Genomic DNA, 25,857 nt, shown 5'->3' with positions numbered 1-25,857 from the left:
AAAAATACACAGATGTTTATTGTTTATATAGATATATAAACAAAAATTTTTTCTCATTATTTATTTGCAAAAAACTTCTTTTCAACGTAGATGGTATTAAAAAAATATCACTGCCGTCTAATTACTTTCACAAAAACATAAAAACAAGGGGAAACAGGCACCAGCATTTCATGCTGCGATTCCTTTTTCTCCTTTTTGTAGACTTGGTGTCAACTCATGAACAACAATAATGCGTTGGATCATTAAAAAAATTAAATAATAATAATAACAATAATAGTAGTAATAATAATAACAATAATAAACAATGACGCACTCCCGCCAGCCCCTTTCCCCTGTGTGAGGCGTTCCTTTACGTCAACAAACCCAACAATGAACTGTCTCGTTTGACGTACATCACACGCGGAAGAGTCGTAATTTTTCCTCAAGGAAGGGTCCTGAATCTGCCAGATCCTCATCTTATGTCTAATTTAAATGAATACTCGTTAAACGGCTTCCCAGAGAGCGTTCTAGTATATCTAACATCACTTCGTAATGCTAGTTTTGGCGCCGGAACATTCCCAGATCTCGTATAGTCTCTGTTCATTAATTTATTAATATACTCTCTGCAAACATCCTAATCTTCCTAAGCGTGTTTCAAAAAATTCCATTTTTTTTTTCTCGGGCATATAAATGAGAGAGGGCGAATCCGCTGCGTGCAGTTTCCAAGTGGGAGGCCGAGAGCATTGGATTTTGGTGGGTTTCCATCGTTCTGGAGTCGTGGAAGATCCAATCGAGGGAGGTATGCGGTGAAAGAAAGTGTGCTGTAGACAGATTGGTCCCACCTATGATTCTGAGCACCTGGAGGCGTTTATATTTCCTTTAAAGGTCTTTCCAAATGTTACGAGCCGGAAGATTCCAGACAGGGACAGTGAGAGATACACGCTGGGTGGCTGCCATGATTTCTCCCCTCTGCGAGCTTGGAAATCTTTGCTAGTATTAGGCCGGTGTTTGGGCTGAAATCTCTGGTTTCTTAGGTTTTAGAGGTCGTTTGGTTGATTTCCGTAGAAAAAAGGGGATCTTGGCCCTTTGCGGTGGGGGAAGCCCTAGAAAGGTGAGATCTTTTTTTGGCTTTTCTGACGGTTTGAAGAGGCCGTAGAACTGAACTCGGAGAGTTTTGGTGTGTTTTTTTAGGGGTCTCTCAGCCGTCCATAAGCTCCAATCCTTTGGCAAGTATAGGAGAGGCGGTTGCTGTCGTTTTCTCCATTTCTTTTGTTTTTCTATTCGGGTACAGGAGTAGTTCCATTTTCCTCTTTCTAAGCTTTGTTCTCATTCGCCAACTCTATCATGGAGGGGTTCATCTTTCCTGATCTTCTACTTAGTTCTGGGCTAGCTCATGGCGCTGGTGTCTCGGTGGGGCAGCCATGTTTGCCTTAGCTGAGTCGTCGGTTTCTTGATCGGACCGATCTTGCCTTAAATCAGAAGGTGATGAGAATTCTTTCAACTTCTGTGAATTCATTTGGTGCTCCATCATTGGGGTTGGTTCTAGTCTATTGAGTAAATATTGGTTATTGATGTAGGTCTGTAGAGCTTAGGAATTAACTTATGAATAAAATCTAACTATCTGTTGATGGATATCTGGTTTCTGTAGGTCTATTGATCAGAGTTTTTGTTATCCCTTTTGGCATAAATATCTGTTCTTGATTTCTCTTGCAGGTTCTTCTGTTAGTGTTCGAATTCTTCATTACTTGCAGGAAGGATGAGAGGAGCTGTTCTGGTGGCACTAGCTGCCACAATTGGTAACTTGTTGCAAGGATGGGACAACTCTACTATCGCAGGTAAATTCTTCTTGTGCCCGAAATGGGATCCAAAATTGTATGGAGCAACTATTTGATCATAATTTGACATCTTCCCCTTGAACTTTACCTGCGAAGTGGCGGAAATGCCATAATTTCTAAGTGGCTGAAAAGCCATAATTTTTAGCACGATTTATTGGTGTGCTGACATTAAGTTGATAGCTGATATTAGGTTATTGCTGATCTGTTCTGTAGTTTGTGGTGCTTTATTTTTAGAGTTGTTCTGAAAGGTGGCCCCATCTTAGTGGTATAAAGCTTGGTGATCTCTTCTTTTGTTTTGTTTTGTTTTTTTTATTTAATTATTTGCTGATTTTAGGTTATTGCTAATCTGTTCTGTAGTTTGTTGTGCTTTATTTTTTAGAGTTGTTCTGAAAGGTAGCCCCATCATAGGGGTATAAAGCTTGGCGATCTCTTTTTTTTTTTTTTTTGTTATTAGCTGATATTAGATTATTGCTAATCTGTTCTGTAGTTTGTGGTGCTTTATTTTTAGAGTTGTTCTGAAAGGTGGCCCCATCTTATTGGTATAAAGCTTGGTGATCTCTCTCTCTGTCTCTCTCTCTTTATTACAGTTGTCCCATCCTTAAGATTCCAGGAGAATTCTCATAATTAATACTTTTGCAACTTCTGCATTTCTGAACATGATAGCCCTGCGAATTTTCTGATTAGTGGTATGGAAATGTGATTATTCTTATAATTCTTTTTTCCTTTTACTTACCCAAGAATGTTAAACATATACAGAAGAAGAAGAAGTCAAATGCTCTGTAGATTCTTATGGTTTCCTTTTTCCTTTTTTTAAGGTGCTGTTCTTTTTATAAAGAGGGAGTTCCAATTGGAGTCAGAGCCCACTATAGAGGGGTTAATTATAGCCATGTCACTTATTGGGGCCACAATTATCACCACATTCTCTGGAGCTGTATCAGACTGGTTTGGTAGGCGCCCGATGCTAATTGCTGCAGCAGTCTTCACCTTCCTCAGTGGTCTGGTGATGCTATGGTCTCCCAATGTCTATATCCTACTTTTGGCAAGGCTAATAAATGGATTCGGAGTGGGGCTAGCAGTTACACTTGTTCCAATATATATTTCTGAGACAGCCCCACCAGAGATAAGGGGATTGCTAAATACTCTACCGCAGTTCAGTGGATCTGGAGGCATGTTTCTGTCATACTGTATGGTTTTTGTAATGTCATTAATGTCAAACCCAGACTGGAGAGTGATGCTTGGAGTTCTCTCCATCCCTTCCCTCATTTATTTGGCATTGACCATATTTTATTTGCCCGAATCTCCAAGATGGCTTGTAAGCAAAGGGCGAATGGTAGAAGCAAAAAAGGTTTTGCAGAGATTACGTGGAAGAGAAGATGTATCAGGTTTGTTGTACTACCAATATCTTTCATTCTTTTAATTGACGGATCATTTTATGATTAATATTTTCTTTTTTTATTTTTGCTGCTGTCTCTGAAGGGTATTGATATGTTACTGCCAAGCGTCACTCTGTTCTTATGTTATATTAGTTTATTTTTGTCTATTCTACATACAAACCTGCATGGCTATGTGTAATACATATAAAATAGTTTATCCTGGTTTATATCAGTGAATCATTGGTATTGGAGCCTTCGCTTCGATTGTATACTATAGATAATTGTGTTTGTTGTCATTGTCATAGCTATAATTAATGTGCTTGCAGTCAATACTGAAGGACACTTTCTGCATATCTCTCTCAACCACATGTCCTAAAGTTAGAAGAAAAATAATTGGAACCACAAAATAAGTTTTGAAAATTTTCTTTATTGATTAAGTGAAATAATTCTTTCTTGTTCCGAAAAAGCTTAATGGGAGTGCCTTAATCTTAGGAAAGAAAATATGTCATCAAACTATTAAGGAACATCTTTGCAAACAGAATTTATGATTGACCTGATATTCATGTTACTAATATTAGGGGCTTCCATGTATTGGGTTTGCCTTTGCAATTTTTGTAAGTTGAGTAATATCAAATTTGTCATTGTTTGTTGAAAATTTGCCTTTCCATTCTTCAAGCATGTCTTAAGTTAGAATTCAAGTATCTAACAATATGTTATGGCATGTTTCCAATGGTGCAACTGTAAAGTTGCTCCATTGTGACCTGAAAATCATGAGTTCGAAACATGGAAACCACCCCTCCGCATGCAGGGGTAAATCGGCATTCATCTAACCCTCTCTAAACCCTGTAATGTTGGGAGACTCATGCACTGGACCATGATTCCAATATCAAGAATCACTAAATCTAATGCTTATCTCATTCCCTTTCCATTTGTGTTTCTTCTTTCAACACTCATGATTATTTCCAACATTAAAAAGGATAATATTTGTCTGGGATGTTTCATTTGGCCTATGGGCATCCATTTGAGGACTGTTTTGTCTCATTTCTGATTCACTGTTTCATTTTTCAGTAATTAGATAGACAAGCTGAGGAATACTAAGCAAATTTATGGCACAGTCAATGCGAGGGCAAATATGTTGATCCATGTTGTATCTTATATTATGATTTGATTTTAGTAGGAGTCAACTGTCTAGTGCAATGCTTTTGTGTCTATAGAATTCATTCAGACAATTTTGTTAGGATCAAGGACATTTTCAGTATTTAAGATCCACCTTAAATCTGTCCTAGGCTTTATATAGCAGGAGCCGCAGATTCATGCGTTCATATAACCTCTATGAAGTTTATATTTGGCATATTTCATATAACAACATATCTAGATTTTGCAACTCTGTAACATGTCACAACTATGGATTTTTCATCTCCTAAATGGTCGTCCATGGGCTTATGTGGTCTTTGTTAAGGACTTAAGTGCCATCGACTGGACTGATTCAGGGCATGTCTTCCATTGGTTCGCATGGCGTGTGCCACATGTTGGGAGTCAATAAAAGGGATGTTCTGGCATGCAGTGTGTGAAGGCACAACTGGCACATTTGCATGCACTGCACGGCATGTGCACGGGGTTTTGTATTCTTTATTTCTGATTTTTAAAATCATTTCAAGCTTTAACATAATGTTTTATGGCCAACATTCTATCTAATAATATAAATAAAGCTTGATTTTCTATGTATGGTGAATTTGTGCATTGTCCTTTAAACTAATATGATGTCTGAACAGTTAACCATTCATAGAAAACATGGTACCAGTAAAATTATAGATATTGTGCTAAAGTCCCATGGTTTTGTCTACTAGAATACCAATATTAGTGTTGATTACTAGTAACATCATATATGATTATCAGTTTCTCGTAATGTAGATGAGATATGCTTTCTGATGTTTGCTCCAACACCATAGAGTACCTGGCGGGCTTGTAAATGTCCTTGTTGGGATCAGGTTCATGTCATATGACCTTGAACTATTTTTACTCCATGTACTGCCCCAGATCCTGGTAATAGTGAGCTGGAACCATGTGCATCAGAGGCATCACTGAAACACAGAATGCGGTTGATTTGTGTGGATTAGTGCAGCTGCAGACTAGTAGATGGGCCTATGCATATGCACCACTCATATCATGTCCCTAACCATATCTCATGGAGCCCAAAGAACAACTCCCTGTTTGCTATTAATTATATGAATTGTATGTGTGTGCAAGGCCCTGCGTGTGACTCCAACCAGGGGAGAAAATGGGGAAATCCCTTGTATTCTGACCTTAAGTTGGATGTTTTCCACATTATGAAAGCTGGAAAAATGGTGTGGACAATCCCCCATACAATTATCAATATTGATTGTCAGCAGCTCCCATCCCCATTGATCCCATTTATTCTAGGATAGCATCCATGCCCTTAAGATGTCAGCCTTTTACTCCCTTGAGGATCTAGAAGATATGTAGGATTTGCTTGCTCCTCATAGCAGTCAATAGCCACTCTTCCTGCTTATTGTTGCCCCTTTTGGGGGAAAGATCTGAGTGGAATTTGTTCCTCTCCCAAACAGCTGATTTCACCCTGGTTATATGTGTTTGAGCATTAATCATGGAAACTCTAGCAAATGTTTCTTTGAAAGGGTGATGATTTGGTGTGCAACTACAAGAATCTAACAAATTTGTGCACATTTGGACATCAAGTTTCAAAAAGTTGCTTTCATATCAGGTGTTTTCGTTGTTAGCGGCGAACAAGAACTTAGGTCCCAACGGGATGTCCTATGGGATATCAGGACCAAGTATCATCTCATGTGTCAGAATAGAGCCGTCCCGCTAGCATCTCAGCATCCTGATCGAAATGCCTTGGGACATCGTTTGTCCCAAATGTCGAGATGGGGCGGAACAACGGTGCATCCCGTTCCATGAAAAAATCAGGATAGTCTCATCCCACAGGATTTAAAATCTTGGCAATATATTCTAATCCTCAATCCATCAAAAAATTATTGTTTGTTACTTGAAATGGCAAATTCATATCCAGCCCAACTATTTGATCCTCTTCAGCCATCCCACATCAAATGCAAAGCACAGAGAGAGAAGCGAGCGGGTGTATCAACCTGTGCTAATTCAAGAATAGGTCTATATGGCCTAGCATCATGTACCCTATGTTTGGTTGAAGTCATGAGAGGGTAGATGGATGAGGTTTGAAGGATGGATGGCCTTCATCCACTGGTTAGTTCAAAAAATTCTAGAAAGAATGGATGAAAAAGAAGAGGCTAATGAGTTTGGTCCATCCACTCAGGCCCACCAATTTGCATCTTTCCAAATTGGAAGGATGCAAAGAAGGATGGATAAAGTATTGATAGATGGATTTTTGCATCAACAAAATTATCCCTCATTAATTTTTTTATAAAAATATAATATTTCTTCATTTTTTTATTTATATTATTTATATATATTTTTATATATACTATTAATCATATATTATTAAATTTTATTACTAATTATTTTAATTTTAGTACATAATTTTAATAATTATAATTAAATAATTAAAATTATCTTCTGTTTCTCTATTTTTTACTATTTTTTAGTTAACTATTTGTATAATATTAATAAATATTTAAATTAAGTTATAAATTAATTAGTTATTTATATAATTAATATATATAATTAATTTATTAATAATTAATTTATTAAATTATTTATTAAATTAAATTAAAATTAAATATTCATATAATTTTGTATGATTATAGATTATAATGATTATAAGTTTATACATTATTTACTTCTTTAGTATAAATAAAGATTATAAATTGATAATAGTAATTTTTTATCAAAGGGCAATCTGGTAAAAATATTATATAAATATCATTCATCCTTCTTTTCATTCTTCTTATATCAAACAAAGGAGAAAATTATTTCCATCCATTCTTCTATATTTCATCAAATGTATAAAAAGATGGATGGATGGATCATCCATCCTTCCTTCAATCCATCCTTCGTGCCAAACAGAGGGTAATATTGAGCAGCTCATTCCGTAAATGGCACCAACCTAGTGTCAACTACGATACTAGCTTGACATGGGCCAGAGCTGTAATCTTGGTCTTCATAGTGTTTCTTTATGATATTTTTGTAAGACCTATAAAAAGAAGGCCATTACCCAGTTATGGTCTTAACAATCCAGATCATGGAAGGAACAAACTGGAACAGAATAAGCTACAAATTCAGGTCAATGCTATTGTTATCATTCATTTTTACTTTATTTTCCATTCTGCAATAGTGAGATATAAAATCTAGGAACGTTAAGTAAACTTATGTCACAGTCAATTGAAGGAAAAAAAAAATATGTTGGTAATTTTGTATTCCATCCTGTTAGTTTTACTTTAGTAGGAGTCAACTATCTAGTGCAATGCCTTTTATGTCATTTGAATTCATTCAGACAGTTTTGGTAGGATGAAGGACATCTTCAGCATGTAAGATCTGCTTTTAATCTATCCTAGACTTCATGCAGAAGGAACTTAGATTCATGTGTTCTATATACTCCATGAAGTTTATTTTTGGCATAGTTCATAGAACAACATATGGGGTTGACATTGAGATAAATTCCATATTCAATGGCAGACATCTCCTATATTCAGTAGCCACTCTTTCTACTTGTCATTTCCCCTTTTGGGGAGGATCTCAGTGGAATTTGTTCCTCCCCACACCCCTGACACTCAAGCATTAGTCATGCAATGTTTAGCAAAAATTTCTTGGAAATAATGATGATCTTGTTGGGTGATGTCTGGCCAGGACACCACCTCCCAAGATCTTTTCAATACCACGCGATGCAGCAGGAAGAAAGAAGAAACAAAACAAAAGAAAAACAATCAAAATACGTGATCAGCCACAAAAGGCTCGCCTCCACGGGGCATGCAAACTTCACTATGAAAAAGAAAATTTTACAAGAGGAGACCTCACTTCAACCCTTGTACACCCAATTCTCTCTCACTAGAAGTTCCCTCACAAAAGCTCTCTCTTGGAAGACCCCCCTTGAAGTGCCTGGCGACCGCTATCCAGGAGCCTCCTGCTCTCTCTCAGCGCTTCCGCTCTCTCTTCTCTTGGGTTCCGTACGGGCTTCGTACGGCACAAATCCGAACCAACCCTTTACTGTTCCACCACAGGCTTTTAAAGGGTTAAAACTAGGTTTAAACTTGATTAAGAGGGATTAGGAGTCCTAAATAAAGCCAAAAAACCCTGGACCGTCGGATCAAGACCGCAATCTCTCTGGGCCGTCCGATCTGCTCCGGTCCACGGAATAGTGCCGTGGACCGCAGAAATGCGTGGGAACGCCCACACGGTCCACAGGCCCAACGTGGACCGCCCGGTCCACGGTGGACCGGTGCAAAGGGCCAGCAGGGCCGGCCCGCTCCCGCACGGCCTGGGCCGCCGCCCGCCTAGGGCCGCCTGCATGGTCGCGCATCCCGCACGGCTGGTCGCGCGTCCCGCACGCCGCCGCCTGCGGCTGTGCCGTTGCCGCCGATCGCCGGCGGTCCTCCGTCCCTCGAATCTCGTGCCGACTTCAAAAGCTCGTATCTCCTCCATCCGAGCTCCGTTTCAGGTGATCTTGGTCTCGTTGGACTCCTTTTTTCGCGAACCTCGCTGTGGCTCAATGTGGGCTGAATCTCGAGGCATCAAATCCTAACAATCTCCACCTCGACTCAATATTCGGCCTCCCAAACTCCGAGAGCTTCTGGATCTCTTCGCCTCCATGCCTTGGGGCAATCGCCTGCTGATCATGGATGGGCAAACATGAGAGTCGAGCAGACTGCTCGATCCCATCTCCGTTGTATGCTATGCTCCTCTGACCTGAGACCTGCTCAGGGCATCATCCTGCGGCAATAGGAATCTCACCTTGCGACGTCGCCTCTCGTCCTCCAGTCTCCTGTCTCGTGCCCGATCCGCTTCCTGGAGCTCCACCTCGCTCTGGGCTCCTTGTCAAGTAATAATATCCTCCGCTCCCCTTCTTCCCCTCCAGCACAATCTATCGTCGCGTAGCACCCTCAGGATTCCTCCATCAGCTACCGTCTGTAGCCTCTCGAATCCAGTCTGCTAAGTGAGATAAGATTCCGTCTGAAATTGGGTATGTATCGGACCTCTCCCAATCTCCTCACTGCACCGTCATGTGTCCTCCAGCTGACGTCCCAATGCCTCTGATCGCACAGCTCGATTCATCCGTAGATATACAGTGCCTCACTGTTCTTCAGGGAGTCAAACTGCTCCTCTCTGCAACATACATGATAGGGCATGCAGAATCTAATATCCACTGCTGGAAAGTAGATACCTCGTCAGATATCTCCAAACATCTCCATCTAAATCACTGTCGGCCGTCGCTACAGCAGCCACCGTTCGATTTTTCAGTTGAGGACAATCTCTGGCTAGATGCCCTAACTCCTCACACCGGTAACACCTGGTTTTGCTCAAGTCCCTCCTGGACTTAGACCGTCCTCGTTGCGATCTCCTGTCGCTTCGTCTACCGCCTCTTGCTCTTCCAGAAGCCACCAAAGCTGAGCTATCGCCACCTGAGCTCGAAGCTGGATTCTTCTCCTGAGAACCTCGTTCTGGAGTATCGCCGCGGTGACCTCGTCCATCTTGATAGTGCTCTTTCCACTAGAAGAGCAGTCACCAAGGACTCGTGCGAAGGGGAAGCGACGCCAGCAAAACCAGCGCCTGGTCTTCTCTTCAACATTCTCGCTAACGCTGAGGAGGTCGGTGAGGATCTTCTGGAAGTGGCTCAAATGCTCCTGCACACTGTCCCTCGTCATCCGTAGTTGGTAAAACTGCCTCCAAAGGAAAAGAGTGTTGATGAGAGACTTCGCCATGTACAACTCGAGCTTCGACACAGCACCATCGGGGAAGTCTCGCTCAGCACATGGATCACCACCTCATCCGTCAGGTACATGCGGATGGTACTCACCGCCTGCATCTGTAGCCGTTTCCAATCCCGCACCTCTATGGTGGTCGGCTTCTCATCGCACAAGAGAGCTTCGATCAACCCCTGTTGGATGAGCACGTCCTTCACCCTTGCCTGCCATAAGGAGAAATTGTCTTACCATCGAACTTGTTGATCTCCATCTTGATTGTTCCTGTCTTCTCCATCTTCAGTTTTGCTCACCGCCACTGCAATCTGCGTCCTTGTACCGCCTTGCTCTGATATCACTTGTTGGGTAGATGTCTGGTCAGGACACCACCTCCCAAGATCTTTTCAGTACCACGCGATACAGCAGGAAGAAAGAAGAAACAAAACAAAAGAAAATAATCAAAATACGTGAATCAGCCACAAAAGGGCTCGCCTCCACGGGCATGCAAACTTCACTATGAAAAAGAAAATTTTACAAGAGAAGACTCACCCTCAACCCTTGTACACCCAATTCTCTCTCACTAGAAGTTCCCTCACAAAAGCTCTCTCTCTTGGAAGATCCCCTGAACCCTGAAGTGCCTGGCGACCGCTGTCCAGGAGCCTCCTGCTCCTTCTCAGCACTTCCCTCTCTCTTCTCTTGGGTTCCGTACGGGCTTCGTATGGCGCAAATCCGAACCACACCCTTTACTGTTCCACGCACAGGCTTTTAAAGGGTTAAAACTAGGTTTAAACTTGATTAGAGAGGGATTAGGAGTCCTAAATAAAGCCAAAAAACCCCTGGACCATCGGATCAAGACGCAATCTCTCTGGGCCGTCCGATCGTGCTCCGGTCCACGGAATAGTGCCGTGACCGCGAGAAATGCGTGGGAAACGCCCACGCGGTCACAGGCCCAGCCGTGGACCGCTGGTCCACGGTGGACCGGTGCAAAGGGCCAGCAGGGCCGGCCCGCTCCTGCGCGCGGCTGCGCGGCCTTGGCTGCGCGCCCGCTGGGCCGCGCCCGCTGGGCCGCCCGCCCGCGTGGGTCGCACGTCCCGCGCACCGCCGCCTGCGCCGCACCGCTGCCGCCGCCATCGGTCGCCGGCGGTCCTCCGCCGCCTCGAATCTCGTGCCGACTTCAAAAGCTCGTATCTCCTCCATCCGAGCTCCGTTTCAGGTGATCTTGGTCTCGTTGGACTCCGTTTTCGCCGCGAACCTCGCTGTGGGCTCAATGTGGGCTGAATCTCGAGGCGTGGCGTCAAATCCTAACAGATCTCAGTATTTGGTTTCTGAATTGACAAATGTGTGCACATTTGGATGACAAGTTTCAAAAAAGGAAGCTTTCCTGCAAGCATCACCTTTGTAATGGTGAATTTTAGTGCTCGATCCATCTTAGAATTATTTTTGTTACTTGAAATGGCAAATTCATCTCCCACCTAGCTCTCTGATCCTCTGCAGCCATTGCATTCTTCGAATGCAAAGCAGAGAGAGAGAGAGGTGGGCGGTGTTTACTGAGCCAGTGAGCTGTATCAACCAGTGCTGATTTAGCAACAGGTCTATATTGCCCAGCATCATGTAACATTGAGCAGCTCACTCTGTACATGGTACTGTTTATAGTATCTTTTAATGATTTTTTATTTATTTGAGTCCATGATTCTTCTTTAATGGTAAATCCCTCATAAGACCTATAAAAGCAAAACTAATATGCTTTCAATAATTATTTGAAATTATTGGAAAAGGTGTTGCTTTTTTTTTTTTTTTTGAAAGTTTCTCTTTGCCTAATGATGTAATATAAATTATCTGTTTATTGCAATCTGTTATCTTTGCACTGCTGCTTGCATTCAAAACTTCCTCAAGATAAGCTGAGACTTCAAATTTTGTCTTGGAAGAGATGCACTGCTAATGTTAATTTGTTATAATATGTTTTTACTTTTTGATCTTGTTCTGCAATTTATTCTGAAATTCAGATTATTGTAATGGCTTGGAAAATATGTCTGGTTCTTAAAATTTTAGAAAATTCTTTTGTTCTGCTTCATGCATCTTTTCTAACTAAGTCTATGATTGAGTCAGAGATGGGAGCTGGGTTTTACTAATGAATGTTATTCTTGTGTTGATTATTTAATCATTGATTTTGTTGAATTTCCAGATAAGATATTCCTAATTAGCTTGGTACAGTAAAGTGAGCACATAGTATGTCTTGTGGAGCATCTGCTGAAACCGTAGCAATTATTGAATTTCTCTTTCTTGATTTTCTTATAGAACTTTTTCATCCAAAATTTGTTGAATCTTGACATCTATACATTTTTGCCCTCATTAATTTGCAATAATTTGGAGGCTATTCTTATACTTATGTACCAGTGCATATGCATGTGCATTTCTAGGGGCAGGCACACTTTCACCTGAAAGATGGCACATCCATGCATATGAGATATCTTGGCCTATAATTGCTCTGTGGGGTTATTGCAATTTTGTTAGTGATCAGTATTATCTTAATCTCTAGAAACTGTTTCCATTTTTCTATTTTCTGCAATTAAATGGCATTATTATGCTTGATAGTTTTTAAGTTGTTTTCCACAGTAGCAACAAGAATAATAATGGCTGCGGCTGCTGATTTTTCCATGTCTATTTTCATCTGTCTTCTACAGATGGAGAATTTTCATTATTCAAACCTGATTTACAGTTCCCTTTTTAAGTCTATTGTGAAACAGCTGTCTAGAAAACCATTGCTTTTGAACTTTAAAATGATATATTCAATTCATCTAATTCCACCAATGCGACACTGACATTCTTTTCTTCTCTGCTTTAATAATATTCTTACCGTTGTTCTTCCAATTAAAGGGCATGAACATGTGAAAAATTTGAGAATGATGTGATGAATTTTTCTTTTGAATATACAGGAGAAATGGCTCTTCTTGTGGAAGGCTTGGGGGTAGGGGATGAGACAACTATTGAAGAGTACATAATTGGCCCTGCTAATGTGCTTGCTGATGACCATGGAGAAACTGCTGATAAGGAACTGATTACACTGTATGGGCCTGAAGAGGGTCTCTCCTGGGTTGCCTGGCCTGTGAAGGGACGAAGCGCCCTTGGAAGTGCACTTGCGCTTGTCTCTCACCAAGGTAGCATGGAGTCTCAAAGTAATACTCTTAAGGACCCTCTGGTCATTCTTTTTGGAAGTGTTCATGAGAAGCTCCCAGAAATGGGAAGCTTGAGAAGCACACTCTTTCCAAATTTCGGCAGCATGTTTAATGTGGCAGAGGAGCAACCCAAAACTGAGCAGTGGGATGAGGAGAGTCTTCAAAGGGGGGGTGAAGATTATGCATCTGATGCTGGAGGAGCTGACACGGATGACAACTTGCAGAGTCCACTTCTCTCTCGCCAAGCAACAAGCATGGAAGGGAACGATATTGCCCCACTGCATGCTGGCCATGTGAGTGTTCTAAGTATGAGGCGAAATAGCAGTCTCATGCAAGGGAATGCTGCGGAATCAATCAGTAGTATGGGTATTGGTGGAGGATGGCAAGTGGCTTGGAAATGGCCTGAGAGAGAAGGTGTGGATGGGAAGGAGGGAGGCTTCAAAAGAATCTATCTGCATCACGAAGGTGTCCCTGGTTCAATGAGGGGATCCCTTGTTTCACTTCCTGGAGCTGAAGTCCCAGGACATGGTGAATTTGTCCAGGCTGCTGCTTTGGTAGGCCAGCCTGCTCTTTATTCAAAGGAGGTAATGGACCAGCATCCAATTGGGCCAGCAATGGTTCATCCATCAGAGACAGCTGCTAAGGGGCCAAGGTGCGCAGATCTTCTTCAACCTGGAGTCAGACATGCTTTGTTCATGGGAGTTTCGCTTCAAATCCTTCAGCAGGTAACTTCTACTGTGGGTAAACAAATATTATAAATACTGATTTTTTTAGACCTTCTGAGTGATCTAAATATGCTTACATTCACGCTTTGATTGATGTTGATGTAGTTTCTAATCCTTCCCAGATTTAGAGTAACTACCTCATCGTCTTGTTTTTGAGTAGTCTTCTTGGTGCTGAGCCAACCGGCCATCAAATTTATGTACTTTCAGATGTTTAGAGATTTAGTCCCTCATAAGCATTTAATATACTCTCTTGCTGATTTCCATCTTTGTTGAAGGGAGATCGTTCATCCATTCTCTGTTGACCTAGAATATGAACCAGTTAATTATGTTATGATGTTTTCTCCCTTTTTTGTTGACTTTGATTATTTCTTTTAATATGTAGAACTTCTTCCAGCAACAGTTCTTAAGTCTGCATATTCTAAACATCCATTATGTTCTTTTAAACTAGTTCTGCACGTAATGTCTACAAATTCCATTATCTTCTTTTAAACTAGTTCTGCATGTAATGTCTACAAATTTCATTACTTTTTCATATATTGCCACTTTTTTTTCATTTTTATGACATGGTAAAAAAAAAAAAAACATTGTTGACTTGAGAAAATCAATTTATGTTCTATTGCTGTTGAAGTGAGCATGAGGAATTTCAGAAGGAGAAGATGATGGTAAAAAATTTTGAAGGAATGGCTTTGCAATTTCGTGGGATAAGATTTAGAAGATAGATGATCCTTCTGCTTGTCTATTCCCATTGCACATGGGCATCTTTATATCTTTTGTCCACAAGCACTGCCCTTTTTTAGGAACACAACTCTCTATGGGTTGGAGATGTCACTTACGAGACATCTCTTAGAACTAGGCCATCATTAATATGATTCTTTTGTGTCCTCTTATCCCTGGAGACAAACTTCTTCTGGCTAGCTTGTCGGACTTCTTCAGCTTCTTAATCCTTCATTTTTGAGGTCTTCTCTGTTTTTGTGTCACCTGTGACACCTCCTTTGGTTCTTTGCCTTCTTTGTATTTTTCTTATGCTATTGTTCAATTCCACTCTCATATCCCTGGGATGCCTCTACTTTCCTCCACTGATGATAATTCATCAACAAGCCTTCTGCTCGTGCATCACTTCAACTGCCCACTCCATGTTTTCATGATGGTCATGTGGCGTTCATAGGGCTGAAATGAATAGGATACAGATCAGATACTGTACATCCATATGAATATCAACTTCTATTTGGCGAATCTAATATTCATATTTATGTCAATCAGATGCTGAAGTTCTATCCATATTTTTTCTTAGCAGATACAGATACAATTTATTATCAATTGGAAACAAACATGATATAGCATTGGATAGGACAAACCTGGTCAGTTGAATATTATTCCACAAACAAATGATTCTACAAAAAATAGCAAATAAATAAATGTGATTGGATCTTAGTTACTGTGAGCTTGTCAGCTTACCGTTATGCTATTTCCTCCACGTTACTTTGCAAGACACTTGGACCCTCGGACTCTTCATGACACTCTCTGACGCTTTAAATCATTGGAGGATCATTTTATCATGGTTATATATCAGCTCTTAGCACTTGTACCCAGAAACTTTCAAGTTTAACATCACATTTAGCTAATATTTTGTCAATTCTACAAATTAAAAATGAGACCAATAAATTATTCGTTATATACATGCATTTCTACATACTTCCAAAGACATCTATCTATGTGGTGTGGTCATGTCCATGTCCAATATTTTGAGGGTTCGCTTGTCCAACTCTTTTGGACACTTGAAGACTTGACACTCATGGCATTTCCCAACATTGATTGTCTTGCAACATCTTGCATTCTATGTGAGGCAACTTTTGATTTCTTGCCTTTGTCTCTCACCATGGTGTTGTTTCTGCTGCTACATTAAGACTATGATGTCATGCATAGGTTATATTTAAGTGGTAGGTAATTTTGTTAGCTTTTAATTTTTCCCTCACCTTGTTTTGAATGGACTTTTAAATCCTTATTATTGGTTTGCTGAGTAGCCATTGGATATTTCATAATGGTATGTGCTATGACAAACTTCCATTATTTGATGGGCATACTTTTGGCCTATAATCACCTGTGGCTTAGGGAAGTTGTTATAGTCATGTATGACATGAAAACATAAAAAGAGATGTTGAATTGATGGCATTAATGCAACCTTCCGACCCTTGAAATCTGGAAGCAATAATTCTCAAGTAACTATACCATACATTCGCATGTTTTTGTTCAACATTATGGAGGCATGCATGTGAGACAAAGGGGAAAAAAGAAAAAAGGCTCATGTTCTGCACAATAGAAATCACTAGAATGTTTTGAAACTTGTTTTTTAGACCCTACACACTGGATTTGCTTTGTAGTTTCTTCCTTCATCTTTACTATTTTAAGCTTTTTTTAACATCCATGATGATCGAGTTTTGCTAGTTTTAACTTTTGCATTTGGTTTATAGTTGTCACGCCCCCGACCCGAGATTTGAATCGAGGGTCATGGCAACCGCCGCATACTCATAGAATACTTTTTCCATAAGCATGCAAGGTATCTCATCATGATATCTTCACACAAAGTTAAATAAATTTTTTTTTCAACTTTTAATAAATCAAACTTTAGTTCAAATAACAAATCAAAACTCAGTGCTCAAAAGAAATTAACTGTCTGACAAAGTCAACACTAAAAAAAAACTAAAAGTCTTGAATCAATTCTGAGAAAATCCTAAATCAATGAGCTAACTCCATCTCTAATCGCTCTCCCAACCGAAATCCCGCAGCAAGCTAATTTTCTGGATCTGTAAGAAAAACATAAAACTTATCATGAGCTAAACAGCCCAGTAAGCAGTGTATACCTTTAACTGAATAAACCAGGCAAATAATACTATACATATCGATTTACTGAAAATAACAAAATCAATATGTAATTTCATGAAATCATAATCATACTATCAATCATATACAAAATTCAATTCATCATAATTTCAAATTATGCTTTTCATCTTAAATTCATCAATTTCTTAAGTTCTTCTTACCAACCATGACTATAACCACATTATCCCTATGGCAGGGTCATAATACCGCGTATCTGCTTGCGGTGGGCTGCGAATCATCTGGCAGCCAAGTCCTTTGGAACCGCTGGTCTCGCTGGCGGTTTGTCGCTGGTCTCTCTGGCGACATGTCGCTGGTCTCGCTGGCGACATAAATCCTCAAGACAGTCAATTGCCAACGTATATGCCCCCATTGGCGGGGTCCTCAACACAGTCAGGTTGTCAATTTCATATTGTCTTTCCAATTCATATATTATTTTTTAAAAATAATATAAATAAATGAAATTCGAGTCAAATCAACCATGTCATTCTTTGTGATCATACATCATCATAATAATTATTCAACAAATAACATCAATCATAAATAATTTTCTACAAATTACTTTAATCATAAATAATTTCAATCACAAGCATGCATAAATCTATTTAATTTAGAATTTATAATTTATCAGATAAATTCAATAAAAGTAAACACTACTTACCTCAAAAGAAAATCCAACTAGGAATTCTAGGAATCACGAAAATCCTTCTCTGAACCTCGGCCTCCGGTGACCCCACCGACGAGCAATCACGACGAGAAACCAAACGGTGTCCGCGGCTCCGATCGGAAAAAACAGGGAGAAAGAGAGGGAGGAGGCCGATGTTCAATTTCTAGGGAAAGGGGGGTCTTCTTATAGAGGGTCCTAGGACTTCGAGAGGTCCTAGGACTCCCAAATTGCTCGAGTTTCGTCGGAGAAGACTCCTATCGGGAGTCTTCTTCTCAATTTTTCTCTGTTTTTTTTTTTTTTTTTGGGCTTGGGTCTTGACGTTATGGGCTTGGGCTATGACATTCTTCACCCCTAAAAAGAAATTTCGTCCTCGAAATTTTTCATACCTGTAGTCTCGAAGAGCTGGGGATATTTTTGCTTCATTTCTTCCTCTAGCTCCCAAGTAGCTTCTTTCTGAATGTTGACTCCACTGTACCTTGACATAAGGAATGTTGCGACGTCTCAGCACCTGTTCTTTACGATCCACGATCCGTATCGGATATTCTTCATATGTTAGATCTTTTCTGGCTTGTACTGGTTCAAGTTCCACGATGTGACTTAGGTCTGGTAAATATTTCTTTAACATAGAAACATGAAAAACATTATGTACTCCTGCAAGTGAAGGGGGTAAGGCAAGTCGATAAGCCATCTCACCAATTCTTTCCAAAATCTCAAACGGACCCACATATCTAGGATTCAATTTGCCACGAATGCCAAATCTTGAGATTCCTTTTGAAGGAGATACTTTGAGAAATACATAGTCTCCAACTTGAAATTCTAATTTCCGTCTCCTGTTGTCTGCATAACTTTTCTGTCTACTTTGTGCTGTCCGAAGTCGTTCTTTAATTAATTGAATCTTCTCGACTGCTTGTTGAACAAGTTCGAGATCCAATATTCTCCGCTCACCAACATTATCCCAGTGAATCGGTGATCGACATCTTCTACCATATAAAGCTTCATAAGGTGCCATACCAATGCTAGCCTGATAACTGTTATTGTGAGCGAACTCAATCAAAGGTAGATGCTCATCCCATGAACTTTTCATATCCAAAATACAGGTTCTCAACATATCTTCTAAGATCTGAATAGTTCTCTCTGACTGACCATCAGTCTGTGGATGAAAAGCTGTACTGAAGTTCAATTTTGTTCCTAATGCCTTGTGTAAGCTCTTCCAAAATTGTGACACAAATCTGGTGTCTCGATCCGATACGATGGTCACTAGAATTCCATGTAGCCTTACAATTTCTTTCATATACAACTTTGCTAGTCTTTCCAAAGTAAATCCAACTCTAATTGGTAGAAAGTGTGCAGACTTTGTCAATCGGTCCACAATCACCCAGGCTGCATCATTTTTACTTGGAGTCTTCGGTAGTCCAGTTACAAAATCCATAGTGATATGTTCCCACTTTCATACTGGAATATCAAGAGGTTGAAGTAGTCCCGCAGGTCTCTGATGTTCAGCTTTAACTTGTTGACACACCAAACATTGAGCCACGAATTGAGCGATCTCTCTCTTCATATTATTCCACCAGTACATTTTCTTTAAGTCTCTATACATCTTAGTACCTCCCGGATGAACTGTATAACCGGTCTGATGTGCCTCCTGAAGTATTTCATGCTTGAGTGCTGAATCATTGGGTACGCAAATCCTATTTTCGAACCTCAACGAACCGTCTTCATGTATCTTGAATTCAGATTGAACACCAGCTTCCACTAAATTTCTTATTTTCATTAATTGTGGATCATCATTCTGAGCAACTGAAATTCTTTCAATGAGTGTTGGCTGAACCCTCATGTTGGCTAACCGTACTGTTGAGTCATATATTCGGATGTCTAATTCCAGTTTTCTTATATCCTCCAATAATTGGCTTTGATGTGTAATTAAAACTGCCAAATTTTTCACAGATTTTCTACTAAGGGCATCAGCAACAACATTAGCTTTTTCCGGATGATAATGGATTGTTAAATCATAATCCTTTAATAGTTCTAACCACCTTCTCTGTCTCATGTTTAATTCTTTCTGCGTAAAAATGTACTTCAAACTCTTATGATCAGTAAACACTTCACACTGCGCACCGTATAAGTGATGTCTCCAAATTTTTAAGGCAAAAATCACTGCAGCTAATTCCAAATCATGTGTCGGATAATTCTGTTCATATGGTTTCAATTGTCTTGAGGCATAGGCCACTACCTTGCCATGTTGCATCAATACATAGTCGAGTCCCTTTTTAGATGCATCACTATATATTGTGAATCCTTCATCTCCTGTTGGTATAGTAAGGATAGGGGCTGAAACTAATCGTTGTTTTAATTCTTGAAAACTCTGTTCACAATCTTCGGTCCACTTGAATTTAACCCCTTTTTGAGTAAGACAAGTCAAAGGTGCAGCTATGCGGGAGAATCCTTCTACAAATCGTCTGTAATATCTTGCCATTCTCAGAAAGCTTCGAATCTCGGAGATATTTGTAGGTCTGTTCCACTGCATCACAGCTTCCACTTTTGCTGGATCTACAAAAATTCCATCTTTAGATACGATGTGTCCTAAAAAGACTATTTTGTCCAGCCAAAATTCACACTTCTTAAATTTGGCATAAAGCTTTTCTTTCCTCAATATTTGTAGTACACACCATAAATGTTCTTCATGCTCCAATTTACTTCTTGAATATATCAAGATATCGTCAATAAATACGACAACAAACTTATCAAGATAGGATCTGAATATTCTGTTCATTAAATCCATAAAGGCTGCTGGAGCATTGGTTAACCCAAAAGGCATTACTAGAAATTCATAATGTCCATAACGAGTTCTAAATGCAGTCTTTGGTATGTCTTCTGTTTTGATTTTTAACTGATGATATCCCGAACGAAGATCAATTTTAGAAAAGACTTGTGCACCTTGCAGCTGATCAAACAAATCATCAATTCGAGGTAGAGGATACTTATTTCTGATAGTATTTTTATTCAACTCTCTATAGTCGATACAAAGTCTCATACTACCGTCCTTCTTCACAAATAAGACTGGAGCTCCCCAAGGAGATACACTAGGCCTTATAAAATCTTTATCCAATAAATTCTGTAATTGATCTTTTAACTCCTTCAACTCCATAGGGGTCATTCTGTAAGGAGCTTTAGAAATTGGACCGGTATTGGGTGCCAACTCAATGGTAAATTCAATCTCTGTCTGGTGGTAGTCCGACTAAATCATCAATGAATACATCCGAAAATTCATTTACGATAAGAATATCCTGTAACTTCAATTCATCATGTTCTTTATTCTTTATTGATACTAGGTAACCTCTACATCCCTTTCTTAGCATATGTTTAGCTTGCACAAATGAAATAATACGTGGAGGGGTGGTTCCTGTACTTCCATCAAAACTGAAAGTTACTTCTTTCGGTACGTGAAAATTCACTCTCTTTCCATGACAGTCTACAGAGGCATGATAAATAGCCAGCCAATCCATTCCTAGAATGACATTGAAATCATGCATATCTAGGACCACCAAATCTATCGATAATTCTCTTTCTCCTATTCTGATACTACATGACTTGCACACACTTTCGGTACTCAGAATACCACCTACAGGTGTCTCAACATATAATTTGATTTTCATCGGTTCACATACTATATTATGTTGTCTAATAAAAGTAGTAGATATAAAGGAGTGTGTAGCATCAGAATCAAACAAAACTGAAGCATGAATACCAGATACAGGAATGGTACCTGTCACCATAGCATTGGAGGCCTGAGCATCCTGTTGTGTGAGTGCATAGATCCTTCCTTGAGTTTTCGGCCTTTGACCTCCGTCCTTTGCTTGTGTTGATCTATTTTCATCCATCTGGGGGCAATCTGCAATCTTGTGTCCTTTCTTCCACATCTAAAACACGAACCAGTATTTCATGGGCAATTAGAAGACTCATGCTCTCTTCGACCGCATCTCGAACATCTAGCTGCCTCATTCTCACGATTCTTATCAATTGCTGGCTTCTTTGCTGGACCCTTATTGTTCTGATTTCGTCCTTGAGTTCCACTAAACCTATTTCTCTTCTTCTGATTCTGTTCTTGCTCCGCATGAGCTTCATTAACTTCTCTCTCAATTATTAGAGCTTTATTTACAACTGAGGGATAGGTACTTAGCTCATAGGGTACAACTTATTTTCTTATTTCTGTCTTCAGTCCCATTTCAAATTTGTGTACTCTGTCTTGCTCAATCTCAACTAATCTTGGAACAAACTTGGCTAACTCCATGAATTTAGCTTCATATTCTGCAACGGATCTGTTTCCCTGTTTCAGATGAATGAACTCCTGCTCCTTCTGTATTCTGACATTTCGGGGGAAGTACTTGTCAAAGAATTCACCTCGAAAACTCCCAAGTGAGTGGTATCCTATCGTGCTCATATTTTTGTTCCAGTATACGCCACCAGTTGTATGCCTCGCCTTGTAACAGATATGTTGTATAGCGGATCTTCTCTTCATCGTGGCATTCTTGCACGGCGAAGGCCTTCTCCATTTTCATAATCCAGTTATCTGCTTCCAGTGGCTCGATGGTCCTTTTGAAGGCTGGAGGAGCTAGCTTCTTAAATTCGACGATATTGTTTCTCTGCATCGGATGTTCTCCATGTCCAGGAGTCGGTGGAAAATGCTGACGTGGCTGTGCATGTTGTTGTTGAAGTAACTGTTGCTGTGTTTGAACTACTCCGATCAGAGTTTGCATTAGTTGAGTCATGTTCGGCTCCTGTACTGTCGGAGTATTATCGGTAGGATCAAGGATTCTCTCCTGCCGAGTTGTGCCGCTATTTAATTGAGGAGTGTTATCGCCAAGTGGATTTGATGTCCCTCCTACCACTCCTTGAGTTTTCTTCGCTCGTCGTGGAGGCATATTGACCTATGATAGATTTGAGATAATAACTTATCCTTAATAAGGTTATAATTTACTTGTGACAGGTCAAATCATAATCATCATAACTAATCTATCAATTTCCTAATATCTACCCATCACTCACTCACTCTATCTATTCTACATGTCTCTATCTATCTACTTATGCTCTGATACCATATTAATTGTCACGCCCCCGACCCGAAATTTGAATCGAGGGTCATGGCAACCGCCGCATACTCATAGAATACTTTTCCTATAAGCATACAAGGCATCTCATCATGATATCTTCACACAAAGTTAAATAAATTTTTTTTTTCAACTTTTAATAAATCAAACCTTAGTTCAAATAACAAATCAAAACTCAGTGTTCAAAAGAAATTAACTGTCTGACAAAGTCAACACTAAAAAAAAAACTAAAAATCTTGAATCAATTCTGAGAAAATCCTAAATCAATGAGCTAACTCCATCTCTAATCGCTCTCCCAACCGAAATCCCGCAGCAAGCTAATTTTCTGGATCTGTAAGAAAAACATAAAACTCATCATGAGCTAAACAGCCCAGTAAGCAGTGTATACCTTTAACTGAATAAACCAGGCAAATAATACTATACATATCGATTTACTGAAAATAACAAAATCAATATGTAATTTCATGAAATCATAATCATACTATCAATCATGTACAAAATTCAATTCATCATAATTTCAAATTATGCTTTTCATCTTAAATTCATCAATTTCTTAAGTTCTTCTTACCAACCATGACTATGACCACATTATCCCTGTGGCAGGGTCATAATACCGCATATCTGCTTGCGGTGGGCTGCGAATCATCTGGCAGTCAAGTCCTTTGGAACCGCTGGTCTCGCTGGCGGTTTGTCGCTGGTCTCTCTGGCGACATGTCGCTGGTCTCGCTGGCAACATAAATCCTCAGGACAGTCAATTGCCAACGTATATGCCCCCATTGGCGGGGTCCTCAACACAGTCAGGTTGTCAATTTCATATTGTCTTTTCAATTCATATATTATTTTTTTAAAAATAATATAAATAAATAAAATTCGAGTCAAATCAATCATGTCATTCTTTGTGATCATATATCATCATAATAATTGTTCAACAAATAATATCAATCATAAATAATTTTCTACAAATTACTTTAATCATAAATAATTTCAACAATTATGTCAATAAATAATTTCAATCACAAGCATGCATAAATCTATTTAATTCAGAATTTATAATTTACCAGATAAATTCAATAAAAGTAAACACTACTTACCTCAAAAGAAAATCCAACTAGGAATTCTAGGAATCACGAAAATCCTTCTCTGAACCTCGGCCTCCGGTGACCCCACCGGCGAGCAATCACGGTGAGAAACCAAACGGTGTCCGCGGCTCCGATCGGAAAAAACAGGGAGAAAGAGAGAGGGAGGAGGCCGATGTTCGGTTTCTAGGGAAAGGGGGGTCTTCTTATAGAGGGTCCTAGGACTTCGAGAGGTCCTAGGACTCCCAAATTGCTCGGGTTTCGTCGGAGAAGAAGACTCCTATCGGGAGTCTTTTTCCCGATTTTCCTCTGTTTTTTTTTTTTTTGGGCTTGGGTCTTGACGTTATGGGCTTGGGTTTGGACTATGACAATAGTCATAACAGAATTTGGTCACATTGAAAAAACAAATAATAGATCTATCTTATCTGCTTATTCATGTCTGACAAAATGATTTAGACTCCAAATTAGTTTAGTTTCAAATAAAGTTACTATTTTCATATTTTTTTTCTTTTTATATGTCATTCTAACACTATCTCTACTAATGCAGTTTGCTGGCATAAATGGCATTCTGTACTACACCCCTCAGATACTGAAGCAAGCTGGTGTTGATGTTCTTCTTGCAAATATTGGGATCAGTTCTGATTCAGCATCAATCCTTGTCTGTGCTCTTACAACCTTGTTGATGCTTCCTTGTATTGGCATTTCTATGAGGCTCATGGATCTTTCAGGAAGAAGGTTACTCCTCTCTTTTGCCGTTCACTTCATACATACTCTTTTTATCTGAGTAATGTTTAGCATATTTAGCAGAACTTCCTCAGATTGAATTCACATTATGCATGCCATTGGAAGTAATTGATATTCCTTCTTTTCTCTATCATGCAGGTTTCTTTTGCTGGCTACAATCCCTCTCTTGATAGCATCGCTAGTTCTCTTGGTTGTGGCAAACCTTGTGGACATGGGAACAGTAGTCCATGCTGTGCTGTCCACAGTTAGTGTCGTTGCCTACCTCTGCTGCTTTGTCATGGGATTTGGTCCAATCCCCAATATCCTTTGTGCAGAGATCTTCCCAACTCGGGTTCGTGGTGTGTGCATTTCCATCTGTGCCCTCGCATATTGGTGTGGAGACATCGTCATCACCTACACTGTCCCTGTGATGCTAGACACCATCGGCCTTACTGCTGTTATTGGAATCTATGCAGCTGTCTGCATCCTATCTCTGGTGTTTGTTTTCTTGAAGGTTCCTGAAACAAAAGGAATGCCCCTCGAGGTCATTAGTGAGTTCTTCACAGTTGGCACAAAACAAGCTGCAAGAAATTGATTGCTTTGATATCACAGTGACAGTATCATAGTTTCAGAGTTCCCAGGTCATGTTCTTGGTTGGCTGTAACCTTTCTATCATACCAAAATTATTTATCTTGTCGGTCTTTGGAAAGAATAGGGTGGGGATAAGGTAAAAGAAGTTAAAGAACGGAGGGGGAAGGCCTATAAAGGGAGTTCAGGAAATTAACAAGGTGATGTGAATTAGTGGTGTTTGGTGTTTCTATTTGGCTTCGAGGCATTTCAAAGTAGGGACATGGGATTCGTTTGCTTTTCTTTCAGCAGCATTCTATTATTTTATCTCATGATTTATTTTTTAACCGCTTTTGGAATTCTTCTCTCCATGATGTTTAGATGCGATCGGTAAAACTACTACAAGAATTTAGATGTCATGGTAAGTTGTGGAATCTGAATGGCCTTTTTATGTTTCTGGAAGTAGCAGGTTTATTTTCCACCTGTTCATTGCCATGGGCGTTTACTTGGGACACCCTGATCTCTAGGTGTTCAGATGCTCAAAAAATGTTATCCAAGGAAAAAGACTAGGTTACAGAATTTACAACTGAAAAATAGTTGGTACTGAATTTGCAGCTGAACAAGGCTGGCAGGATGAGGGCACTTGTTATGATCCAGACCCAAGCCCAATCTAAAACCTAGTTTAATAGGAGAACACCGATCTCAAAGCATCAAAAAAAAATAAATGAAGGGAACAGGATGCGGACTGAAAGATTTTTTCTTCCTTAGAAGTCTGCTTTTGATCTAAAGGACTCAAATTTTGTCCAACTCAAACTCCTCCAATAAATTGAAAACCCTCTCCCTTTCTTGTCCTTTTATTATCGTGATTTATCGATTTTTTTCCTATTTTTTCTGAGTTTTTTTCAATTCTTG

At 39.7% G+C, this 25,857-nt stretch overlaps 1 protein-coding gene across 4 annotated transcripts; it reads left to right on the top strand.

Moving 5' to 3' along the window:
• Nucleotides 1-417: 417 nt before the first annotated feature.
• On the top strand, nt 418-25,292 carry LOC105033668 (monosaccharide-sensing protein 2). 4 transcript variants are annotated; one of them, XM_073256686.1, is made up of 7 exons: nt 418-1,461; nt 1,693-1,814; nt 2,402-2,500; nt 2,630-3,196; nt 12,969-13,933; nt 24,203-24,390; nt 24,538-25,292. In XM_073256686.1, the coding sequence occupies exons 4-7, from the start codon at nt 2,701-2,703 to the stop codon at nt 24,971-24,973; spliced, it is 2,085 nt and encodes a 694-aa protein (XP_073112787.1). In that variant the 5' UTR covers nt 418-1,461; nt 1,693-1,814; nt 2,402-2,500; nt 2,630-2,700; the 3' UTR covers nt 24,974-25,292. The 4 variants fall into 4 exon arrangements, with proteins under 4 accessions (XP_073112787.1, XP_073112786.1, XP_073112785.1 ...); XM_073256684.1 differs by lacking the exon at nt 2,402-2,500 and having other exon boundaries at nt 420-1,090; nt 1,171-1,461; XM_073256685.1 differs by lacking the exon at nt 2,402-2,500 and having other exon boundaries at nt 419-1,090.
• Nucleotides 25,293-25,857: the final 565 nt, after the last annotated feature.

This window comes from Elaeis guineensis, chromosome 4, assembly GCF_000442705.2.
Source record: "Elaeis guineensis isolate ETL-2024a chromosome 4, EG11, whole genome shotgun sequence".
Classification (NCBI taxonomy): Eukaryota; Viridiplantae; Streptophyta; class Magnoliopsida; order Arecales; family Arecaceae; genus Elaeis; species Elaeis guineensis.
The sequence above is the reverse complement of the archived record's forward strand: the minus strand, read 5'-3'. Positions and strand labels throughout refer to the sequence as shown.

What these genes read in the sequence shown, in the direction of transcription:
- LOC105033668 (XM_073256685.1), top strand. Translation starts at nt 1,736, where the DNA reads ATGAGAGGAGCTGTTCTGGTGGCACTAGCTGCCACAATTGGTAACTTG. An exon ending in TGGAAGAGAAGATGTATCAG is followed by an intron (nt 3,197 to 12,968) that starts GTTTGTTGTACT and finishes TTGAATATACAG; the next exon opens with GAGAAATGGCTCTTCTTGTG. An exon ending in ATGGATCTTTCAGGAAGAAG is followed by an intron (nt 24,391 to 24,537) that starts GTTACTCCTCTC and finishes TCTATCATGCAG; the next exon opens with GTTTCTTTTGCTGGCTACAA.